At 36.1% G+C, this 23,102-nt stretch overlaps 2 protein-coding genes across 20 annotated transcripts in view; one reads left to right on the forward strand and one right to left on the reverse strand.

The window, feature by feature from the left end:
• The window catches only part of ITSN2 (intersectin 2), a gene marked incomplete at its 3' end in the record, with an annotated part of 202,961 nt that overhangs the window by 62,854 nt on the left and 117,005 nt on the right, over positions 1-23,102 (forward strand). For 13 of the 19 annotated variants that reach the window (XM_082358413.1, XM_082358408.1, XM_082358411.1 and 10 more), the window contains exon 2: positions 4,922-4,985. The exons of 4 other annotated variants lie outside the window; for them this stretch is intronic. In XM_082358413.1, the coding sequence (XP_082214539.1) occupies positions 4,958-4,985 (28 nt within the window). In that variant the 5' untranslated portion in view covers positions 4,922-4,957. Of the gene's footprint in view, positions 1-4,921; positions 4,986-13,424; positions 13,444-23,102 lie in introns of those variants that run through there. 2 more of the 19 variants (XM_082358400.1, XM_082358407.1) reach the window with 2 other exon arrangements.
• The window catches only part of LOC309612088 (uncharacterized protein), a gene marked incomplete at its 3' end in the record, with an annotated part of 52,026 nt that overhangs the window by 21,178 nt on the left and 7,746 nt on the right, over positions 1-23,102 (reverse strand). The window contains exon 2 of the mRNA XM_082357368.1: positions 4,095-4,280. Coding sequence (XP_082213494.1) covers positions 4,095-4,106 — 12 coding nt within the window. The 5' untranslated portion in view covers positions 4,107-4,280. The remainder of the gene's footprint in view (positions 1-4,094; positions 4,281-23,102) is intronic.

Below are 23,102 nucleotides of genomic sequence, written 5' to 3' on the forward strand. Positions count from 1 at the left end.
CTGTAGAACTAGAAAATGTTCCAGGTGATATAATCAGGCAGTTGGGAAACTTAAAAACAAAGCATTGGACATAAGAAATGTGGTTTCTAGGACCAGTTTTGCTACTGACTAGCTATTTGAGCTCATAGAAGTCTTTTAGTTTTCCTATCTTGAAAATTGAGGGTTTTAGACTAAATAATTACTGTAATTGTTTCCTTATGATTCTGTGCTTCTAAACAAATCCAACCTTAATTGAACTACTTTTTATTTATAATGGCTACAATTTTTTTTCCTGCTGGGTCTTACTGACCCTTTGTAGAAGAAGGATTTCCTACTCCTATTCAAGCATTTCTACTTTTCTCTGCCTTAGTATGAATATATTTACCACATTCTCCAAATTGCATTTGGATTATATTAAATTGAAGCAGTGGTCTTTGCCTTATGCCTGCTATCTACCACACATATTTTCTTGGTTTCTAAAAAGGTAACAATGTCTGTTCTCCACTTATGAGCAGGAAAATCTCCACATAAATATTCTAAAACCATTGATAATTAGCACAGTGTTCAGATTATATGATAACTGCAAACTGCCAAGATTGCCGATCATTACATGTTACCCCCTTTAGGGAGTAGAGAGAGGTGTTTATTGGATGCTGACTTCAATCACACATGCCTGAAACAGACATCAGCCCTGTAATTGGGGAGATGCTGATTATCCTTTTCTTCCTCTCAGAGGGTTATACCAAGAGGTAAGAAATAATTAACACTCCCTAATTTATGTATGTGATTGCTGTAGACCTAAGTGTGGGAGGGCGTCTCTGGCTGGTATTTCTTTCCCTTAGAAATGTAGCAAGAGGAAGTTGATCTGCTGCTTGCAGGAACCTGTGACCCACTCAGCATTAATTATTATCCCCATTTAAGAGAGGAAAAGGCAGATAAAGTCCATGGGAAGTGCATGGGCTTTAGAATTAGACAGGTTTAGGATTGCATCCTGGCTTCATCACTTACTAAATTTTGGCAAGTAATTTAATAGTTCAGTTTCTTCAAGTGTGAAATGAGTACAGTATCTCTGTCCTTCAGGGATATTGTGAGGATTATTAGTATTATCAAAGGTACCTAACATTGTCTGGCACCTGTTAGACTAGTCTACAAGCTCCTGTGTGTGAAGCTCCTTGTATAGAACCTGAAATATTTTAGATTCTCAATGACTATTGAACAAGACAGATAGATAATTAATAAAGTGTACTGCATTGATAGTAAGCACTTAGTAAATAGTAACTTTTATGATTACATAATGTAAAAATGTTGATTTTTTTAAAAAACATCAAATGTATCTGTTGTATTTTTCAAATTTTCAGTTACTATTATTTCTCTGCAAATATAGATTAGAATTGTTAAGCGTGAAGTAATTATTCTACAACAGGCCAGAGAGAATTGGTATAAACATAACAGATATGAAATGGTAGACTTTAAAAGCTTAATGGTTCTATGGATGGACCAAGAGAATATCATACTAAATGAAGTAAGTCAGGCAGAGAAAGACAAATATTATATCACTTATATGTGGAATCTAAAAAAATAATACAAATGAATCTATATACTGAAGAGAAACAGACTCAGACAGAAAACAAACTTATGGCTACCAAAGGGGAAAGGGAGTGGGGAGGGATAAATTAGGAGTATGGGATTAACAGATACAAACTACTATACATAAAATAGATAAGCAACAAGGATTTACTGTATAATCCAGGGAACTATATTCAATATCTTGTAATAACCTATAATGGAAAATAATCTGAAATATATATACACATACAAACATATATATAAATAAATTTTTAAAAAGTCATCTGAACAATCCAGATACAGTTGGGCAAAGATAATGTAATATTTTGCATTAAAAATTCCTAACTATAGCATATATAAAAGTTTAAAAAAGAAGCTTATTGATTCCAACAAATTATGCTACCATATTCAGATGTTACCACAGTCAATCAGATGTAACCTACGTACATACATGTTATAATGTGGTACCGGCGTGCATGGGTGGCTAAATCCCATGTACCAGGTGAAGAATATTCTGTAATACCAGTACCTTCAGCTTCCCTAAGAGGATTTGCCCTCCCTGCCCCTCACATTATTTGATTCATTTCTTTGGTTTTATTTCAGGATTATACCTGTGATTATTGAGCATTTGTTACGTGGCATTCTGTTGTATTCACAGAGTACATGATGACTAGCTAGAGGTTCTAGATAGATGATCTGTAAGTTTTAGACCTAGGTCTAACTGATAAAGGCTTTGTGACTGTGGGATCCTATTCCTTATTTGTCTTTTGTAAGCCTGTGCTTTTTCTTTAAGCTATCTTTGGAAATGCACATGCTTTTATGCAGTTATAAAATGCATTGTAGGTAATGCTTTTGAAGGATTTCTCCCACATTTAAAAAATCTCAGGAGGGGGGTGTGGGATGAATTGGGAGATTGGGATTGACATACATACACTGTTTATACTATGTATAAAATAGATAACTAATGAGAACCTACTGTATAGCTCAGGGAACTCTGTCCAGTGCTGTGTGGTGACCTAAATGGGAAGGAAATCCAAAAAAGAGGGGACATATGTATACGTATAGCTGATTCACTTTGCTGTACAGTAGAAACTAACACAACATTGTAAAGCAACTATACTCCAATAACATTAATTTTAAAAAAGTGGATGCAGTAAACATATTAGAGTACAAAGTTAATAGTTTGCAATTACAAATTAATCAAGCAGAATGAAGATTAGAACAAAAAGGAGTCAAGGAAATCTTTTTAAAAGTTATACTTATGGTAGCAATTATTGTTAACTGTATTTTCAGATATATTAAAGTATATTTTGCCTACAAAAATAAATTAAAAAAAATAAAATTTGGGGGAAAAAATTCTCTCCTAATAAAATAGGGGTCCTAGCTAGTGCATATCTTAAGTCAGTAGTTTCTTTGCAAGATTTGGCTTATTTTGGTTTAACATTACTTGTAATAATTTAAAATTGGGGAGGTAAAAGTGTTATACTTGTTTGTAGAATTTCTATAGTTGAGGAAGTTGTAATCAAAACTTGACTTATGAAATTTCCTTCTGTGTTCACTTTATTTAGCTGGTGACACCACGCTTCACCCAGTCTCACAGAGTATCATTCTGGGAGTCGTCTCTTTGCTTCCTTTTTCTCCATGATCTCTTATGTCTAAAGAGTCCCTGAGTTCCACCTGCTTTAAACACTTCATTGCTTCTCCAGTTCATCCCTTCTCCTCTCTTCCTGAGGCCACTGTTCTAGATCAGGTGCCAGATAGCATTCTCATCTGTGCCAGATATTCTAACTGATCTCCCCGATGCAGTCTTGGCCTTTTCTTCACAATTGAGTGTCTTATTTTAAGTGAAATATGACTGTGTCCCTCCTTAAAACCTTTTAAAACTTGTCAGCCACAGGTTCAAGTACAAGGTTCTTAACATTATAGTTATAACTAATTCTTACTCACCTGTTGAAGCTCTACACAGTACCTCCTCTAGGAGTTCTTGACCACCCCACCATAGTTTAGGTATTATTTTTCTGTATAGTAAGCAACTCCAAACCTGGAGTTAACATTACCTTTTGAGAAAGGAGTGAAGAAAACTAACTGGTACATGGGTAAAATTTCCTCCTACCTAAGAAGAGTGTAGTGACAGGTGAAGTCTAAGTGTTGTAAAAGGTTTAAAGTTCCATTGCAGTGAAGCTTAAAAAAAGATTGTGCACTTTGAGAGGGAGGGTGGTATATCATGGTAACATACAGAAAAGCTGGGAGTCAGAAGACTAAAACTGGCAGTGCCATTCCAAGCATTATTGGGGGTTTGCTCATCCCTGCTGCCCAGTCCTTGCTTACCCTGTTGTGTAGGTAGATGTGTCAGACTGCTGATGCCTGATATCGTTAAGCATTTTAATCACAGTTAAATCCCTTTGCTCACCACGCAATGATCTGGCCAAAATTTAGTAGATGATTGTTTGCTTTATAGGAAGAAAAGCTGCTGTTTGTTCTCTTAGCCATTAAATTTATCGTTGTAAATGAACAAACTGGATTTATATACCAGTTTTTTCGTGACTTACCTTGGTGGACATACTGGTACAGTCATCTTTCTCCTTGAGCACACTGCATTCACTATGATATGGTACCTTGTAACACTTCTTGGCAGCTAGTCAGCCAACTTCTCTGGTGACACCTTCCACCACGACATGCAACTCTTTATGCCTTCTTTGTTCAGATGGCTTGTGCAAACATTTTTCCTCAGGCTTCTAAAAATGTTAATATTTAAATGAGAAGCCCGCGCACTGCGGCATGTGGGATCTTCCCGCACCAGGGCTTGAACCCATGTCCCCTGCACTGGCAGGGGGATTCTTAACCACTGCGCCACCAGGGAAGCCCAACATACATGTTTTAATAGTTACTTTTAGTCCATTTTTATAAACCTGTAGAACTTAATTACAGCTATGCTACATTTATTTTGGATATTTTTCTTGTTTGGGGATTTTTTTGAAGAAGAAGAGTATTAATGGATTTCCATGTTATTGTACAATTAATTTATAGAGTTGATTTCTTTGAAATAAATTCTAGCCTAGTTGTAACAACCCTTCTCTTTCCCAAGTTAATTTCTACAAATTGGTTCATGCCAAAGGTTTCTCTATTAAGTATTTGCTATTAAATATGACTGTTTTTCTATTAAATAGTTTTATTTTAAAGGCAGCACCATTACCCAACAAAATCTCCTACCCTTCCCCAAATGTAAATTCTGTGTTCGGCAGCAGCCGAAGCTCTGCATTGTTTTTTGTTGGAAGTGTGAGCTGAAGGGGACAGACATTCCTACTCCTTAGCGGAAGCACTAAGCTGCAATCTGCCCTTGTTGTGTTATTAATGGCACAATGTTTTCATGTTGTAGATGGCTGAGTGCTAGCAAGGAAAATTCAGGACCGTGATGGCTCAGTTTCCCACAGCTATGAATGGTAAGTAGCTTCGTACTTGTGGCAAGATACAGAGGTTATGAGATTTTTTTTCTTTGGTAGAGGTTATAAAATATCCATTTAGATATTTTTCCTTAAACTTATAAATGAAAAACTTAAAGTATTCTTGTTGAAAGTATTTAGATAGTTTATTTCAGAACACTGCATGTATCTTCTATTAGAATATTATGCAGTAAATCCCACGGCTCAGTATAAGCATGTTCTGCAGTATCATCTGGAATGTGGTGGCTTGCCTTTGAGCAGTTAAGGATAACCTATACAAACATTGTGTTTAATGCGTAAAACTGGAGGACGAAAAGCTTAGTGCCATAAGTGGAGAATATTAAAGGTGTTTTTGATAGCATGAGATGATTGTAAACTGATTAAACCAGTAAATATTCAATTATTAATATACATATAAAATTGGTTCGTTTTCCTTTTATAAAGGATTATGTATGCCTATACCCAGTTGTTGAATAGGAAACATATTAGAGGAAAATGTTTAGGTAATTGCAATAATAAAAAGTTTTTAAAGTTTTTTTTTCTGATTCTAGCTATATTTCCCAGATACACATTAATTACCCTTAATAGGTCTTGTTACTGTGTATGTCATTTATAATTGAGAATATGCATTATATTTTTAAATCACTAAACAAATCAAAGATGCTGAGTTCTTAATTTTGAGGTAAATTTTATTAGCTACTTAAAAATATAAAGAAATAGAGGATCCAGTCAATAACTCTAACACTTGAATTGAAAACCGTAATAGTAAAGAACACTAGAAGGAAAAAAAGAGGAAAAAATCACCAATAATTCCACCACCTTCACAAAGGGATTGTGTTAATGTTACCATCTAGTATTTGATCAGTTACATTTAAAAAAAACAAAACAAAACATGTTCTCACTCATAGGGCCAGATCAGTACATTGTTTTTTGTTGTTGTTGTTGTTTTAAATTTATTTATTTATTTATTTTTGGCTTCGTTGGGTCTTCGTTGCGATGCGCAGGTTTCTCATTGTGGTGGCTTTTCTTGTTGCAGAGTACGGGCTCTAGGCGAGCAGGCTTTAGTAGTTGTGGTATGTGGGCTCAGTAGTTGTGGCATGTGGGCTCAGTAGTTGTGGCACGTGGGCTCAGTAGTTGTGGCACGTGGGCTCAGTAGTTGTAGCTCGTGGGCTCTAGAGCACAAGCTCAGTAGTTGTGGCGCACGGGCTTAGTTGCTCTGCAGCATATGGGATCTTCCAGGACCAGGGCTCGAACCCGTGTCCCCTGCATTGGCAGGCGGATTCTTAACCACTGCGCCACCAGGGAAGCCCAAATCAGTACATTGTTAATAAAGAAAATGTATGTTGTATATCTAAAGTTTTAAGACTCAGGATTGACCTTGTGAGATTTAGAAAAGTTTTAGAAAAATGAATTATTTGCATAAAACGTAAAAATAAATTCAGATGTGTGTAGGATTCTGTCATTTAAGGATGGACTTGAGGTAAGGGTTTTGTTGTTTTTTGCCTTTTCACATGTGAGCCTTTGTCCTTCTCTGGAAATGGTATGGGATTATAAAGATGATTTGAGGCCATGGATAATTTTTTGAAATTAATTTTTTTTCCATAATGAGTGATAAATGTTAAGTTTAGAGTCAGGGTAATAATTGTAGTAGTAATGTGCTCTACTCAAATTTGAGGATTTCTATGCCCCATACAAAGGAGTTTGCTGTAAACACATTGTTTAGTTATAAACTTCAACCAACATGTTAAGCAGGTTTATAAACAAAATGAACATGAAAGAAATCAGTACAGACCTGGTCTTTCTTCATTTTGGTTTTTTTTTTTCCATTCTCTGAACATTTACGGATCACTTTGTAGCTCATTGCATTATACATAAAATATTGGAAACAAATGATGTTCAATAACAAAAAAAAGATTACTTGAATAATTGTCTAAAATGTTGTAAAGTTAATTTAGGAGTAGTATATAGGAATAAAGATAGTAATTTTTTTTTTTAATTATGGAATAAGATATCTTTTTTTTTTTTAATTTTTATTTATTTATGGCTGTGTTGGGTCTTCGTTTCTGTGCGAGGGCTTTCTCTAGTTGTGGCAAGCGGGGGCCACTCTTCATCGCGGTGCGCGGGCCTCTCACTATCGCGGCCTCTCTTGTTGCGGAACACAGGCTCCAGACGCGCAGGCTCAGTAATTATGGCTCACGGGCCCAGCCGCTCCGCGGCATGTGGGATCTTCCCAGACCAGGGCTCGAACCTGTGTCCCCTGCATTGGCAGGCGGAGTCTCAACCACTGCGCCACCAGGGAAGCCCAAGATAGTAATTTTTTTAAACTTTTTTTTTTAATTTAATTTTATTTTTTTATACAGCAGGTTCTTATTAGTTATGCATTTTATACATATTAGTGTATGTATGTCAATCCCAATCTCCCAATTCATCCCACCACCACCCCCCCCCCCGCCACTTTCCCCTCTTGTTGTCCATACGTTTGTTCTCTACATCTGTGTCTATATTTCTGCCCTGCAAACTGGTTCATCTGTACCATTTTTCTAGGTTCCACATATATGCGTTAATATACGATATTTGTTTTTCTCTTTCTGACTTACTTCACTCTGTATGACAGTCTCTAAATCCATCCACGTCTCAACAAATGACCCAATTTCGTTCCTTTTTATGGCTGAGTAACATTCAATTGTACACATGTATCACATCTTCTTTATCCATTCATCTGTCGATGGGCATTTAGGTTTCTTCCATGACCTGGCTATTGTAAATACTGCTGCAGTGAACATTGGGGTGCATGTGTCTTTTTGAATTATGGTTTTCTCTGGGTATATGCCCAGTAGTGAGATTGCTGAGCCATATGGTAATTCTATTTTTAGTTTTTTAAGGAACCTCCATACTGTTCTATAGTGGCTGTATCAATTTACATTCACACCAACAGTGCAAGAGGGTTCCCTTTTCTCCACACCCTCTCCAGCATTTGTTGTTTGTAGATTTTCTGATGATGCCCATTCTAATGGTGTCAGGTGATACCTCATTGTAGTTTTGATTTGCATTTCTCTAATAATTAGTTGAGCAGCTTTTCATGTGCTTCTTGGCCATCTGTATGTCTTCTTTGGAGAAATGTCTATTTAGGTCTTCTGCCCATTTTTGGATTGGGTTTTTTGTTTTTTGTTTTTAAATGGTTACAGAGTTTTATTTATTTATTTATTTATGGCTGTGCTGGGTCTTCATTTCTGTGCGAGGGCTTTCTCTAGTTGCGGCAAGCGGGGGCCACTCTTCATTGTGGTGCGCGGGCCACTCACTATCGCGGCCTCTCTTGTTGCGGATCACAGGCTCCAGACGCGCAGGCTCAGTAGTTGTGGCTCACGGGCCTAGTTGCTCCGCAGCATGTGGGATCTTCCCAGACCAGGGCTCGAACCCGTGTCCCCTGCATTGGCAGGCAGATTATCAACCACTGCGCCACCAGGGAAGCCCGTTTGTTTTTTTAATATTGAGCTGCATGAGCTGTTTATATATTTTGGAGATTAATCCTTTGTCCGTTGGTTCGTTTGCAAATATTTTCTCCCATTCTGAGGGTTGTCTTTTTGTCTTATTTGTAGTTTCCTTTGCTGTGCAAAGGCTTTTAACTTTCATTAGGTCCCATTTGTTTACTTTTGTTTTTATTTCCATTACTCTAGGAGGTGGATCAAAAAAGATCTTGCTGTGATTTATGTCAAAGAGTGTTCTTCCTATGTTTTCCTCTAAGAGTTTTATAGTGTCCGGTCTTAACATTTAGGTCTCTAATCCATTTTGAGTTTATTTTTGTGTATGGTGTTAGGGAGTGTTCTAATTTCATTCATTTACATATAGCTGTCCAGTTTTCCCAACACCATTTATTGAAGACACTGTCTTTTCTCCATTGTATATCCTTGCCTCCTTTGTCATAGATTAGTTGACCATATGTGTGTGGGTTTACCTCTGGGCTTTCTATCCTGCTCCATTGATCTATATTTCTATTTTTGTGCCAGTACCATATTGTCTTGATTACTGTAGCTTTGTAGTATAGTCTGAAGTCAGGTAGTCTGATTGCTCCAGCTCTGTTTTTTTCCCTCAGGACTGCTTTGGCTATTCGGGGTCTTTGTGTCTCCCTACAAATTTTAAGATTTTTTGTTCTAGTTCTGTAAAAAATGCCATTGGAAATTTGATAGGGATTGCATTGAATCTGTAGATTGCTTTGGGTAGTATAGTCATTTTCACAATATTGATTCTTATAATCCAGGAACATGGTATATCTCTCCATCTCTTTGTATCATCTTTAATTTCTTTCATCAGTGTCTTATAGTTCTGCATACAGGTCTTTTGTCTCCCTAGGTAGGTTTATTCCTAGGTATTTTATTCTTTTTTGTTGCAATGGTAAATGAGAGTGTTTCCTTAATTTCTCTTTCAGCTTTTTCATCATTAGTATATAGGAATGCAAGTGATTTCTGTGCATTAATTTTGTATCCTGCAACTTTACCAGATTCATTCATTAGCTCTAGTAGTTTTCTGGTGGCATCTTTAGGATTCTCTGTGTATAGTATCATGTCATCTGCAAACAGTGACAGTTTTACTTCTTTTCAATTTGTATTCCTTTTATTTCTTTTTCGTCTCTGATTGCCATGGCTAGGACTTCCAAAACTATGTTGAATAATAGTGGTGAGAGTGGACATCCTTGTCTCGTTCCTGATCTTAGAGGAAATGCTTTCAGTTTTTCACCATTGAGAATGATGTTTGCTGTGGGTTTGTCGTATATGGCCTTTATTATGTTGAGGTAGGTTCCCTCTATGCCCATTTTCTGGAGAGTTTTTATCATAAATGGGTGTTGAATTTTGTCAAAAGCTTTTTCTGCATCTATTGAGATGATCATATGGTTTTTCTTCTTCAGTTTGTTAATATGGTGTATCACATTGATTGATTTGCGTATATTGAAGAATCCTTGCATCCCTGGGATAAATCCCACTTGATCATGGTGTATGATCCTTTTAATGTGTTGTTGGATTCTGTTTGCTAGTATTTTGTTGAGGATGTTTGCATCTATATTCATGAGTGATATTGGTCTGTAATTTTCTTTTTTTGTAGTATCGTTGTCTGGTTTTGGTATCAGGGTGATGGTGGCCTCATAGAATGAGTTTGGGAGTGTTCCTTCCTCTGCAATTTTTTGGAAGAGTTTGAGAAGGATGGGTGTTAGCTCTTCTCTAAATGTTTGATAGAGTTCACCTGTGAAGCCATCTGGTCCTGGACTTTTGTTTGTTGGAAGATTTTTAATCACAGTTTCAATTTCATTACTTGTGATTGGTTTGTTCATATTTTCTATTTCTTCCTGGTCTAGTCTTGGAAGGTTATACCTTTCTAAGAATTTGTCCATTTCTTCCAGGTTTTCCATTTTATTGGCATAGAGTTGCTTGTAGTAGTCTCTTAGGATGCTTTGTATTTCTGTGGTATCTGTTGTAACTTCTCCTTTTTCATTTCTAATTTTATTGATTTGAGTCCTCTCCCTCTTTTTCTTGATGAGTCTGGCTAATGGTTTATCAATTTTGTTTATCTTCTCAAAGAACCAGCTTTTAGTTTTTTGATCTTTGCTGTTGTTTCCTTTGTTTCTGTTTCATTTATTTCTGCTCTGATCTTTATTATTTCTTTCCTTCTGCTAACTTTGGGTTTTGTTTGTTCTTCTTTCTCTAGTTCCTTTAGGTGTAAGGTTAGATTGTTTATTTGAGATTTTTCTTATTTCTTGAGGTAGGCTTGTATTGCTTTAAACTTCCCTCTTGGAACTACTTTTGCTGCGTCCTACAGGTTTTGGATCGTCGTGTTTTCATTGTAATTTGTCTCTAGGTATTTTTTGATTTCCTCTTTGATTTCTTCATTGATCTCTTGGTTATTTAGTAATGTATTGTTTAGCCTCCATGTGTTTGTGTTTTTTACATGTTTTTCCCTGTAATTCATTTCTAATCTCATAGTGCTGTGATCAGCAAAGATGCTTGATATGATTTCAATTTTCTTAAATTTACTGAGGCTTGATTTGTGGCCCAAGATGTGACCTTTCCTGGAGAATGTTCCATGTGCATATGAGAAGAAAGTGTAATCTGCTGTTTTTGGATGGAATGTCCTATAAATGTCAATTAAGTCTATCTGGTCTATTGTGTCATTTAAAACTTGTGTTTCCTTATTAATTTCCTGTCTGGATGATCTGTCCATTGGTGTAAGTGAGGTGTTGAAGTCCCCAACTATTACTGTGTTACTGTCGATTTCCTCTTTTATAGCTGTTAGCAGTTGCCTTATGTATTGAGGTGCTCCTATGTTGGGTGCATATATATTTATAATTGTTATATCTTCTTCTTGGATTGATCCCTTGATCATTATGTAGTGTCCTTCCTTGTCTCTTATAACATTCTTTATTTTAAAGTCTATTTTATCTGATATGAGTATTGCTACTCCAGCTTTCTTTTGATTTCCATTTGCATGGAATATCTTTTTCCATCCCCTCACTTTCAGTCTGTATGTGTCCCTAGGTCTGAAGTGGGTCTCTTGTAGACAGCATGTGTATGGATCTTGTTTTTGTATCCATTCAGCAAGCCTGTGTCTTTTGGTTGGAGCATTTAATCCATTCACGTTTAAGGTAATTATCGATATGTATGTTCCTGTTACCATTTTCTTAATTGTTATGGATTTGTTTTTGTAGGTCCTTTTCTTCTCTTGTGTTTCCCACTTAGAGCAGTTCCTTTATCATTTGTTGTAGCTCTGGTTTGGTGGTGCTGAATTCTCTTAGCTTTTGCTTGTCTGTAAAGCTTTTGATTTCTCCATTGAATCTGAATGAGATCCTTGCCTTGTAGAGTAATCTTGGTTGTAGGTTCTTCCCTTTCATCACTTTAAATATATCATGTCACTCCCTTCTGGCTTGTAGAGTTTCTGCTGAGAAATCAGCTGTTAACCTTATGGGAGTTCCCTTGTATGTTGTCGTTTTTCCCTTGTGGCTTTCAATAATTATTTTTTGTCTTTAATTTTTGTCAGTTTGATTACTCTGTCTCTTGGCATGTTTCTCCTTGGGTTTATCCTGCCTGTGACTCTCTGCACTTCCTGGACTTGGGTGGCTATTTCCTTTCCCATGTTAGGGAAGTTTTCGACTATAATCTGTTCAAATATTTTCTCTGGTCCTTTCTCTCTCTCTTCTCCTTCTGGGACCCCTATAATGCGAATGTTGTTGCATTTAATGTTGTCCAAGAGGTCTCTTAGGCTGTCTTCATTTCTTTTCATTCTTTTTTCTTTATTCTGTTCTGCGGCAGTGAATTCCACCATTCTGTCTTCCAGGTCACTTATCTGTTCTTCTGCCTCAGTTTTGCTGCTATTGATTCCTTCTAGTGTATTTTTTCATTTCAGTTATCGTATTGTTCATCTCTGTTTGTTTGTTCTTTGATTCTTCTAGGTGTTCATTAATTCTTCCAGGTCTTTGTTAAACATTTCTTGCATCTTCTCGATCTTTGTCTCCATTCTTTTTCCGAGGTCCTGGATCATCTTCACTATCATTATTCTGAAATCTTTTTCTGGAAGGTTGCCTATCTCCACTTCATTTATTTATTTTTCTGGGGTTTTATCTTGTTCCTTCATCTGGTACAAAGTCCTCTGCCTTTTCGTCTTGTCTATCTTTCTGTGAATGTGGTTTTCCTTCCACAGGCTGCATAATTGTCAGTTTTTTTAAACTTCTGAGGAATTGACAGCTAATGCAGACTCTAATACTTAGGAGGTACTTATCCTCCTACTTAGTTTATAAAGTAGCTGAAGATTGAAGATAATCTTGTATATATCTAATTTAAGTCCAATTCAGGGTTTAAGATCTTTTTGAAATAAGCATCCATGTATAGCACAGAACCTTCAAAAGCAGTGTTTGCTCCTTTAATAAATTCTCAGTTATTGATTGGGTTAAATTTTTTTCATGCCCAGTACCATTGGAACTTGTCTCTAAGTGCTCCTCCTACACCAAGCTATTTGTCTAAATACTTCTGACACAGTCTTCAAATTTTGCCATGTCTACTTTATCATTCTGAGACTAACCACAGACGTTTTAGACTTTTTTGGCTCTTAGAGCTGTGTTGTCTAATATAGTAGCCATTAGCTACATGTGGCTATTTAAATTTATATTTAGATTAATAAAAATTAAATTTAAATTAATAAGAGTTAAGTAAAATAAAAAATTCAGTTCCTCAGTCACACAGCCACGTTTCAAGTGCTCAAATCCATGTATGGCTAGTGACTACTGTATTGGACAATGCAGATACATCTCAGAAAGCTCTGTTGAACAGATATTCTTTTCTTAGTCTGTTTGCTTCACCTCCCATCTCCTTAACAGAACTAAAAAAGATCATTGCATTGTATTTTTAACCACTTGTGATTTTTACTTCTGGTGTCTTCTGCAGCAGCAGAATCATCCTTGCCAAAGCCTTCCTTAATCATGGTAGGTTTGCTTTCTGCTTTTCAAAAATTTAATGAAATTTTAAATACAGAGGGCATGATATATGAGCCATAAGGTGATAGGCAAGAGGCCACTTCAGATACATGTTGCTACCAGTTGATATTGTAGTGTAATGTGGCTTGTTTCAGTCAAAATTATGGAGGTACTAAAGACTGGTTATGTGAGTATGAAGTGCTGAAGTCCATGACAGTGGCTTTGTCTAAAATGTGGAAGAGAGAAGGGAGAAGGAGCGAAAAGGAACAGCTAGTGGCTTTAGGAGGAAAAAAATACCATTTTTAATTTTAGAGCTTTATTACCTTTTTAGAATTTTAGAGCTCGTTACTGTTTTCAACTGTGTAATTAAGAAAGTTTTGTTGAGCATTGGACCTGTAGAATCAGCTATAGTGTTGTACTGCATATATAACAACCCAGGCATTTATTACTCAGGTCCCTACAGTTGAGACTTTAGTTCTATCTACACCAGTATTCCAGTTGTGTTTTAGAGATTTAAGTTAGTACTGGGTCAACATATATCATTTGACTATTACTTTGAATTGGAGAAATGTACCAGTGAAGGCTATTTCTGATATCATTTAATTTTTATAGCATACAAGTGGGATATAACCTTTCTGAATCATGTATGTTCAGAATTATGTGTTAGAATACTGCTGTGCCACTACCCAGCTATGCAGCTTAAACATGTGGCACTTATTTGTGTGTGTGTATGAACATATGCATATGTATGTATATCTATATATGTAAAACAGGGATGACACTACTTACTGCATGGGATCTAGCATACTGTGGATGTTCTGTAAACGTGTATTTTTCCTGCTACATAGACAATAAGAACATATTTGACAGAGCCAGTAGATGAGACTAAGCAACAGAAATCTTTATGAAAATACCACATTTTCAATTTAGTGATGAATTGAGGGGCAGTGGATAGAATTGTAATAGATTTCTAAAGTGATCATCAGACAATGTAAAAGATTTTAGATTTTTAAGGAAATATTGAAAACATCAACCCCAAAACTTAGGTTTTCCTGCCTTTCTGTAAGACGTATGAATAAATGTAGATTAACCTTAGGATATATTTTACTTGAAGTTCAAAATAATAGACTGTTGGCTCTTTAAAAGGTTCTGTTAGTATATATTCTAAATAAGAAAGCTAGAATTGGATCAACTATTTTTAAATTGGCTTTGAATTACATATATTTCATAGTTTTCTTATTTCTATGTGACTTTTCCTTTCTGTAAAATTCTAGTGCATTAATAACTTATGTTTTAATATGGTCATTTTTGGGGAAGTGTTCAGAGTTGAAGACTATTTGAATACTACTTAAAAATTATTCCTTCTCATATGACTTAGAACATTTTTATTCTGTTAGTAACATTAATCATGATAATATTTAATCATGATTGTTGTGTGTGACTTTCTTGGCTGGTGGTGTCCCTTAAATATTAGAAAGTCTCTGAGCTCATTTAAGGGGTTCATTTTATTTTTGTACCACTCGTCCTTACACACATTGGTGCCCTATAAATGTTTGTTGAAAGAATGTACAATATATGAAGGTGTCAAGGTTGCTGGTTGGAGTCATGAAGAACTAAGCAGTAAGCATTATCAGATAGGGTGAGTTGGCCACTGCAAAAACAGGTACCCAAAGAAGGGTGAGGAGATAGTAGTATATAACAAAGTGTTATAATGTGATAAGGATTGACACAGATTCCCTTCTGCTGCAACAGACTTCTCTGTAGTCTTAGGATAGCAGTCTGTCACTGCCTGGGGATGATGTATGTTAGAGCAGCTCAAGCTTCCCCAACCAGACTGTTCAGACTTAAAATAGTCGTAAGGTTTCTGACTAAAAAGCCTCACTTTCAGTATTTTCTGGCAAGAGTACCTTTATCACAAGAAGAGCCTGAGAAATATTTTAATGCTCTGCCTTCTCCTTAATTATGTTGTTCCCTGGGATTGGGTTGAGTAAGGAAACTAATTTATTTAGCACTCTCCATGTGACAGGCATGTGTTAGATGCTTTATATTTTTGTTTTAAGTTGGGTTTATTGAGATATAATTCACCTCTTTTTAATACAGTTTGATGAGTTTTGACAAATGTATATAGCCATGTAAATTGGGATATGGAACATTTCCATCACCTAAAATTTCCCTTTGTCCCTTCACCTTACCCTTAGCCACTGTCAACCACTGACCAGATTTCTGCCTCTATAGTTTTGTCTTTCCAGAATATTATATAAATGAAATACACAATAGGAAGCCTTTTGTATCTTTGTGGCTTCTTTCACTTAACAGAATACTTTTGTGATTCATCCATGGCGTTGCGTATATCTTTCTCTTTCTTGCCAAGTAGTATTCCATTGTATAAATGTGTACCACAATTTGTTTACCCATTCATCTGCAAAAGGCATTTGGGTTACTTCCAGGTTTTGGAACTTTAGACATAATGTCTAAACCTGCTATAACCATCAGATGACAGATTTTTATCTGGAAATAGGTCTTTATTTCTCTTGAGTAAATCCCCAAGGGTTATTGTTGGGGTGTTATTATGGTAACTTCATAAGAAGTTGCCAGACTTTTCCAAATTATCTCTTTGCCTTCCCACCAGCAATGTGTGAGAGTTTTGGTTGCCCAGCATCTTTGCCAGCATTTTTATTTTTTTAATTTCAGACATTCTGATAGGCATGTAGTGATATCTTATTGTGGTTTTTGTATTCACTTCCCTGATGATCAGTGTCATTGAACATCTTGTCATATGCTTATTTGCCATCTGTGTATCTTTGATGTGTCTGTTCAGATCTTTTGCCCATTTTTAAAAGCAGGTATTGTCTTCTTATTGAGCTGAACCTGTAGTTCTTTAGATATGCTGCATATATGTCCTTTATCACATATGTTTTGCAGATATTTCCTCCTAGTCTGTAGCTTGTCTTTTCATTTTCTTAACACTGTGTCTTTATGAGAGCAGAGGTTTTAGATTTTGATGAAGTTCAATTTATCGAAAAATTTTTAATGGTTTGTGCCATTTGTGTCCTAAAAAGTCTTGCCTTAACCAAAGTCACAGAGATTTTCTTCTTTGCTTTCTTCAGGAAGTTTCATAATTTAGCCCTTACATGTACATTAGATATGATCCATTTAGAGTTAATTTTTGTATATGGTACAAGTTTGAGATTCTTTTTTTTCTAATATGGATGTCCAGTTCTTTAAGCACAATTTGTTGAAAAGACTATTCTTTCCCCAGTGAATTATCTTGATATTTTTGTTGAAATCAACTGACAACATATTTGTAGGTCTGTTTCTTTTTAATTATCATCAAGGTACAGATTAAGACCCTTAATTAAGCCTGCATGGATTCTAATCCTGCCTTTAACATTTGCTGACTTTGTTACCTTGGACAAATTATTTAATCTCACCATGCCTCTGTTTTCTCCTCTGAAAAACAGTGATAGTAATAATAGTTACCTGATAGAATTCTTGTGAGACTTAATAGAAACAATACGTGTAAAACTCTTAGAAAAGTACCTGACACGTGGTAAGTTTTGTTAAATGTGAGCTAGTTATTTTGTCAGTCTAATAGATAAAAAATGATATTTAGTGTTTTTTAGTGTGGCTATATTACATATTACGTGTAATCTTTACAACAACCCTGAGGAGTTAGGTAATACTCTTGTTTATAGAGGTGGCAGTCAAGGTACAGAGAGTGCGAACATCTTATCTATGTACATTGGGAGACAGTGTAGTGTAGAGAGTTCAGGCTACCTAGGTTCTAATCTCAGTTCTGCCACTTGTTAGTTGTGTGACCTTGAGCAAGTTACTTGACCACGATGAGTTTTGGTTTCCTCATCTGTAAAATGGGGGTAATAGTGTAGTACCTTATGTATAAGGTAGTGGTGGCAGTCAGTGAGTTACTGTGTTTGAAGTCCCTGACCGATAGGGCTCAATAAAGGTGAGTTGCTTCCATCTTTATAATCCTTTTTGTTGTGGTCATTATTTTTTTATCATCAGCATCATTTTTCCAAAGTCATACAGTATTAAATCAGTTCTGTAGCCACACTACTTGCCTTCCTAGTCACAGGAATCATGATTGGTTAATTTATTTATTTTATGATAAACTAATAAAGTAGGGTTTTTTTACTATGTGTATGGTATTTATTTAAAAAGTGTGTAGGTTTAGCTATTTGAGGTCTTTAGTTCTTCAGTACCTCTGTTCTTTCCTTCCTCCCTCCCTCCCTTCCTCCCCCGCCACCCCACCAACCCCACCCGCAATGCAAGGCTTATGGGATCTTAGTTCCCCTACCAGGGATTGAACCTGGGCCACCGCAGTGAAAGCACCAAGTCCTAACCACTGGACTGTGAGGAAATTCCCTGTTTCTTTATTTTTTAACTCTAATCTTAAATCTTGTCTTTAAGAGAGGATGTTTATAGATTTTTTTTTTTAAATCCAGTCATTTAAGGCTAAGAAATATTAAATCCACCTAGTGTTTAAAATTATAGTGGGCACCTGTATTTCAGTGATATGCATTCCTGGAAACAACTTTGTAAGGCAGATTTTTATGGACTATAGTCAGCAAATATGTGTGAGTTTACATACCTAAACATATTTGGTTTCTTATTGGTAGAAGCTGAGTAAACTGAAAAGGTAATCAGAAATAAAGTATAGATGATTATTAGCCATGTTGAATATATAGCTTTAAAGACCTCCACAGAGAGCTGATATAACTATATGTGAAGGATAGACAACAGAAAGATTTGTAAATGACTCTTGTCTTTCCCCAAGCCCTGATCTTGCCTCTCTGCTTTTTCTCTACTCCCTCTAATTTTTTCAGACATTTATTCCTCGATCATTTTTAAGTGTTTGTGCTGGGTACTCTGCCAGTTCCGAGCATAGAAAGATAAACACACAAAGCTCTTGTCCTCCAAGGGCTCATAGTCTGGTACAACAGATGGATAGAAAACAATTACAGAACCTTTTTAAGTGCTCTGTAGAAGCATGGAGAAGTCTCTTGAGAATCTAGAGGAGGAAGCAATTAATTTGACCTGCAGGTGTCAGGGACCTCCTGGAGAAAGTGACACCTGCCCTGGACCTTGAAAGAGAAAGTTTGAAATGGAAGACGGTGATATGAATGGCAATCCAAGTAAAGGGAACATATGTCACGGGATGAGAAAGAGGATGTTATGTGTATGGCGTTTGTAAGAATTTACTTTTCTGCGATAGGGATACACTACGAGCATTCTTGTTATTCTTGGTTTTTGTTTTGTATAGATTTCTTTCTTGTTAAATAGTAAATAATAGTATCACGATTAACATTTTTCTACATATTTGTTATATAATCAGTGTTCAAAAATTTTTTTTTAATTTTTTTAGTTTTGGCCATGCTGCGCGGCTTGCGGGATCTTAGTTCCCCCACCAGGGATCAAACCTGGGCCCGCTGTGCTGGAAGCATGGAGTCCTAACCACTGGACCGCCAGGGAATTTCCCCCCAAATTTTTTAAGATACATTATTCCAAGGGAAAATTTGGTTGCTTTGACATGTAAAAGAGACACATATTTTTATATTCAAATGTCAATTTATATGTATCTCCTTTACATTTTGTTGCTTGTCATTTTTAAATTACAAAAATAATACTACTAAACTAAAATAAATATCAAAGTAGTCAGGGAGGCAATATGGTGTAATAGTTAAGAGCAGAAACTTTGGAGTTATACTCTAAAGTACAGGAAGATTCTAGCTAAAAATTAAATCAGCTATCTGGTGTTAGGCCAGTTATTTAACTTCCCTAGCTTTGTTTTTTTCGTCTGTAACTTGTGTAAACCTTGTTCACGGAACTGTTGTAAAAATGAAACGTAATATTAATATGCTTAGCATGGTTGCTGATATAAAGTAATAGTAAATAGTAGTTGCTGCTTCTGCTAAGTACTATTACTCTGCTAATGTTGTTGGACTTTAAAAACAAATGATAAGACAGGGAAGGTTGTTTCTCTGAGATGGTCAAGAGTTGAGAGAACAGTAGGGTAAAGGGGATTAAAAAAAGATCTGTAAAAAGTAAGATGAGATTAACTCATCTTTTAACAGGGTATAATTGCAAGACGCCTGTGGCATCCTTAGGAGAAAGAGACCACGTAATTCACTTTGACAGCCACCAGTTGTTGCCTTTGGACAGCATTATTTGCTAGTTGTCCTGAGTTGGCTGGAAGGGTAGAGGTGGAGCAGAATATTCCGCGGAGTGATAGAAAGAAGAGGAGGCAAGGTGCAAACCTGGTTTGTATAGGACAGTGGTTCCCCACCCTGGCTGCACAAAAGAATCACCTGGAGAGCTTTTTAAAAATTGTGAAGCTTGTGCCTCATTCCCCAGAGATCCTGATTTACTTGGTCTGCTGGAATAGCTTTTTTTCTCCTAAAGCTCCCCAGGTGATTCAGCCAGGGGTTGCATATCTCTGGTGTAGGACATTGGCTAGTCAAGTATTGCCTGCTACATACTTTATACTTTTGAAATCATCTTTACATACACCATTCTTACAACAAGTTCTAGGTAAGGAAACAAAGGATGAGGCAGTTTAAAGACCTGCTCAAGTCACAAAACTGGTTAGCACACAGGAGCAGAACCTCCACTGTGTTCCTTTATGCTCCACTGCTGCCGTTTAGCTATGAAAGGAGGAGAGTGAAGATGTATTTGGGGGTAGTGAGTTGAGACTGGGTCTCATGTTCAGAGCAAATGGAAAGGATCATAAAATCATTGTTTGTTTTTCATGGCTTGAGAGACCCTCAGACATTTTCAGGTTTAGTAGACCATTGTCTGTTTTAACACCTCTGGTAGCAAAAGAGTAATTGCTGGTGGGGTTGATTCCCTCTTCATACAGTCCTAACTTTCTTCAAAATGGTGGTCCTTTTCCTAATTCATGTATGGAAGGCAAATAACCACTTCGTATTCTGCATAACAGCTTGTAGAAACACTTACAGTTGTTACCATGTCTTCTTTAATCTTTTTTTTAAACTGAAGTATAGTTGATTTACAATGTTGTGATAGTTTCTGGTGTACAACAAAGTGATTCAGTTATACGTATACATATTCTTTTTCATTATGGTTTATTACAGAATATTGAATATAGTTCCTTGTGCTATACAGTAGGACCTTGTTGTTTATTTTATATATAGTAGTTTGTATCTGCTAATCCCGAACTCCTAATTTATCTCTCTCCCACCCCCTTTCCCCTTTGGTAACCATAAGTTTGTTTCCTGTTTCTGTTTCATAAATAAGTTCATTTGTGTCATATTTTAGATTCCACATATAAGTGATATCATATGGTATTTGTCTTTCTCTTTCTGACTTACTTCACTTAGTATGATCATCTCTAGGTCCATCCATCTTGCTGCAAAAGGCATTATTTCATTCTTTTTAATGGCTGAGTAGTATTCCCTTGTGTATACATACCACATCGTCTTTATCCATTCATCTGTCAGTGGACCTTTAGGTTGCTTCCATGTCTTGGCTGTTGTAAGTAGTGCTGCTATGAACATTGGGGTGAATGTATCTTTTCGGATTATAGTTTCATCTGGATATATGCCCAGGAGTGGGATTGCTGGATCAAATGGCAACTCTATTTTCAGTTTTTTAAGGAACCTCCATATTGTTTTCCATAGTGGCTGCACTAATTTACATTCCTATCAAGAGTATAGAAGGGTTCCCTTTTCTCCACATCCTCTCCAGCATTTATTTGTAGACTTTTTAATGATGGCCATTCTGACCAGTGTGAGGTGGTACCTCATTGTAGGTTTTTGATTTGCATTTCTCTAATAATTAGCAATGTTGAGCATCTTTTCATGTGCCTATTGGCCATCTGTATGTCTTCTTTGGAGAAATGCCTATTTAGGTCTTCTGCCCATTTTTTGATTGGGTTATTTTTTATTACTGTATTGTATAAGCTGTTTGTATATTTTGGAAATTAAGCCCTTGTCATTCGTATCATTTGCAAATATTTTCTCCCAGTCCATAGGTTGTCTTTTCATTTTGTTTATGGTTTCCTTTGCTGTGCAAAAGCTTGTAAGTTTGACAAACTTATGATTACCAGGGGGGATTGGTGGGAGGGAGGGATGGTTAGGGAGTTTGGGATTGACATGTACACACTACCGTATTTAAAATGGGTAACCAACAAGGACCTACTGTATAGCACAGGGAACTCTGCTCAATATTATGTAACAACCTAAATGAGAAAAGAATTTGCAGAAGAATAGATACATGTATATGTATAACTGAATCTCTGTACTGTACACCTGAAACTAACACAACATTGTTAATCAACTATACTCCAATATAAAATAAAAAGTTTTTTAAAAAAGCTTATAAGATTGATTAGGTCCCATTTGTTTATTTTTGCTTTTACTTCTATTGCCTTGGGAGACTGACCTAAGAAAATATTGGTACAATTTATTTCAGAGAATGTTTTGCCTATGTTCTCTTCTAGGAGTTTTATGGTGTCATCTTATATTTAAGTATTTAAGCCATTTGGAGTTTATTTTTGTGTATGGTGTGAGGGTGTGTTCTAACTTCATTGATTTATATGCGGCTGTCCAGCTTTCCCAGCACCACTTGCTGAAGAGACTTTCTTTTCTCCATTGTATATTCTTGCCTCCTTTGTCGAAGATTAATTGCCCATAGGTGTGTGTCTATTTCTGGGCTCTCTATTCTTTTCTATTGATCCATATGTCTGTTTTTTTGCCAATACCACACTGTTTTGATTACTGTAGCTTTGTAGTGTTGTCTGAAGTCTGGGAGGGTTATGCCTCCAGCTTTGTTCTTTTTCCTCCGGATTGCTTTGGCAATTCTGGGTATTTTATGGTTCCATATAAATTTTAGGATTATTTGTTCTAGTTCTGTGGAAAATGTCATGGGTAATTTGATCCCTATCACATTAAATCTGTAGATTGCTTTGGGTAGTATGGCCATTTTAACAATGTTAATTCTTCCAATCTAAGAGCATGGCGTATCTTTCCATTTCTTTGAATCATCTTCAATTTCCTTTATCAGTGTTTTAGTTCTCAGCATATAAGTCTTTCACCTCCTTGGTCAGGTTTATCCATAAGTATGTTTGTATTTTGGTGCGATTTTTAAAAGGGATATTTTTTTTCTACTTTTTCTTCTTTAACCTTTGATTATTCAGGCTTAATATCTTTAGTTCCTTAATTGCCTCATAGAATATTTCTAGACCTCTCATACCACCTTCTTCTCTGGAGCTGCTTTGTTGTTCCTATTGAAATATGCACTCATAACTCAACACTAAGTCTTGTTTCAAGATAGTGATTTAATTCTATGTTATTGGCCTTTCTCTTCCTGGATCCTATTTAAATTATCAAAGAGAACATAAAAAAAAAAAAAATCCAAGGTAGCTTTAGGAAATCGCGTCACCATCGGTGTACCAGAAACTTTGAAAGTTTCTAGAAATTTTGAAGCAGATTAGATTGGATTCAACATAGGCATAGGAGAGTCATGTTTGATAAATAAATGGACTGATGTTTTCAGTAGAGCTGTTGAGTAAAGGGGGCTGGAATGCAGGGTGGAACATGGGACTGATGGCAAATTGAAGGATTTCTATGAGTCCAATGAAGTTGGAGCAGTTCTCCACAGAATTTAACCTCAAACTTTATGGATGCAAA

The sequence above is a fragment of the Balaenoptera borealis genome (assembly GCF_965194805.1).
Source record: "Balaenoptera borealis genome assembly, chromosome: 15".
Classification (NCBI taxonomy): domain Eukaryota; kingdom Metazoa; phylum Chordata; class Mammalia; order Artiodactyla; family Balaenopteridae; genus Balaenoptera; species Balaenoptera borealis.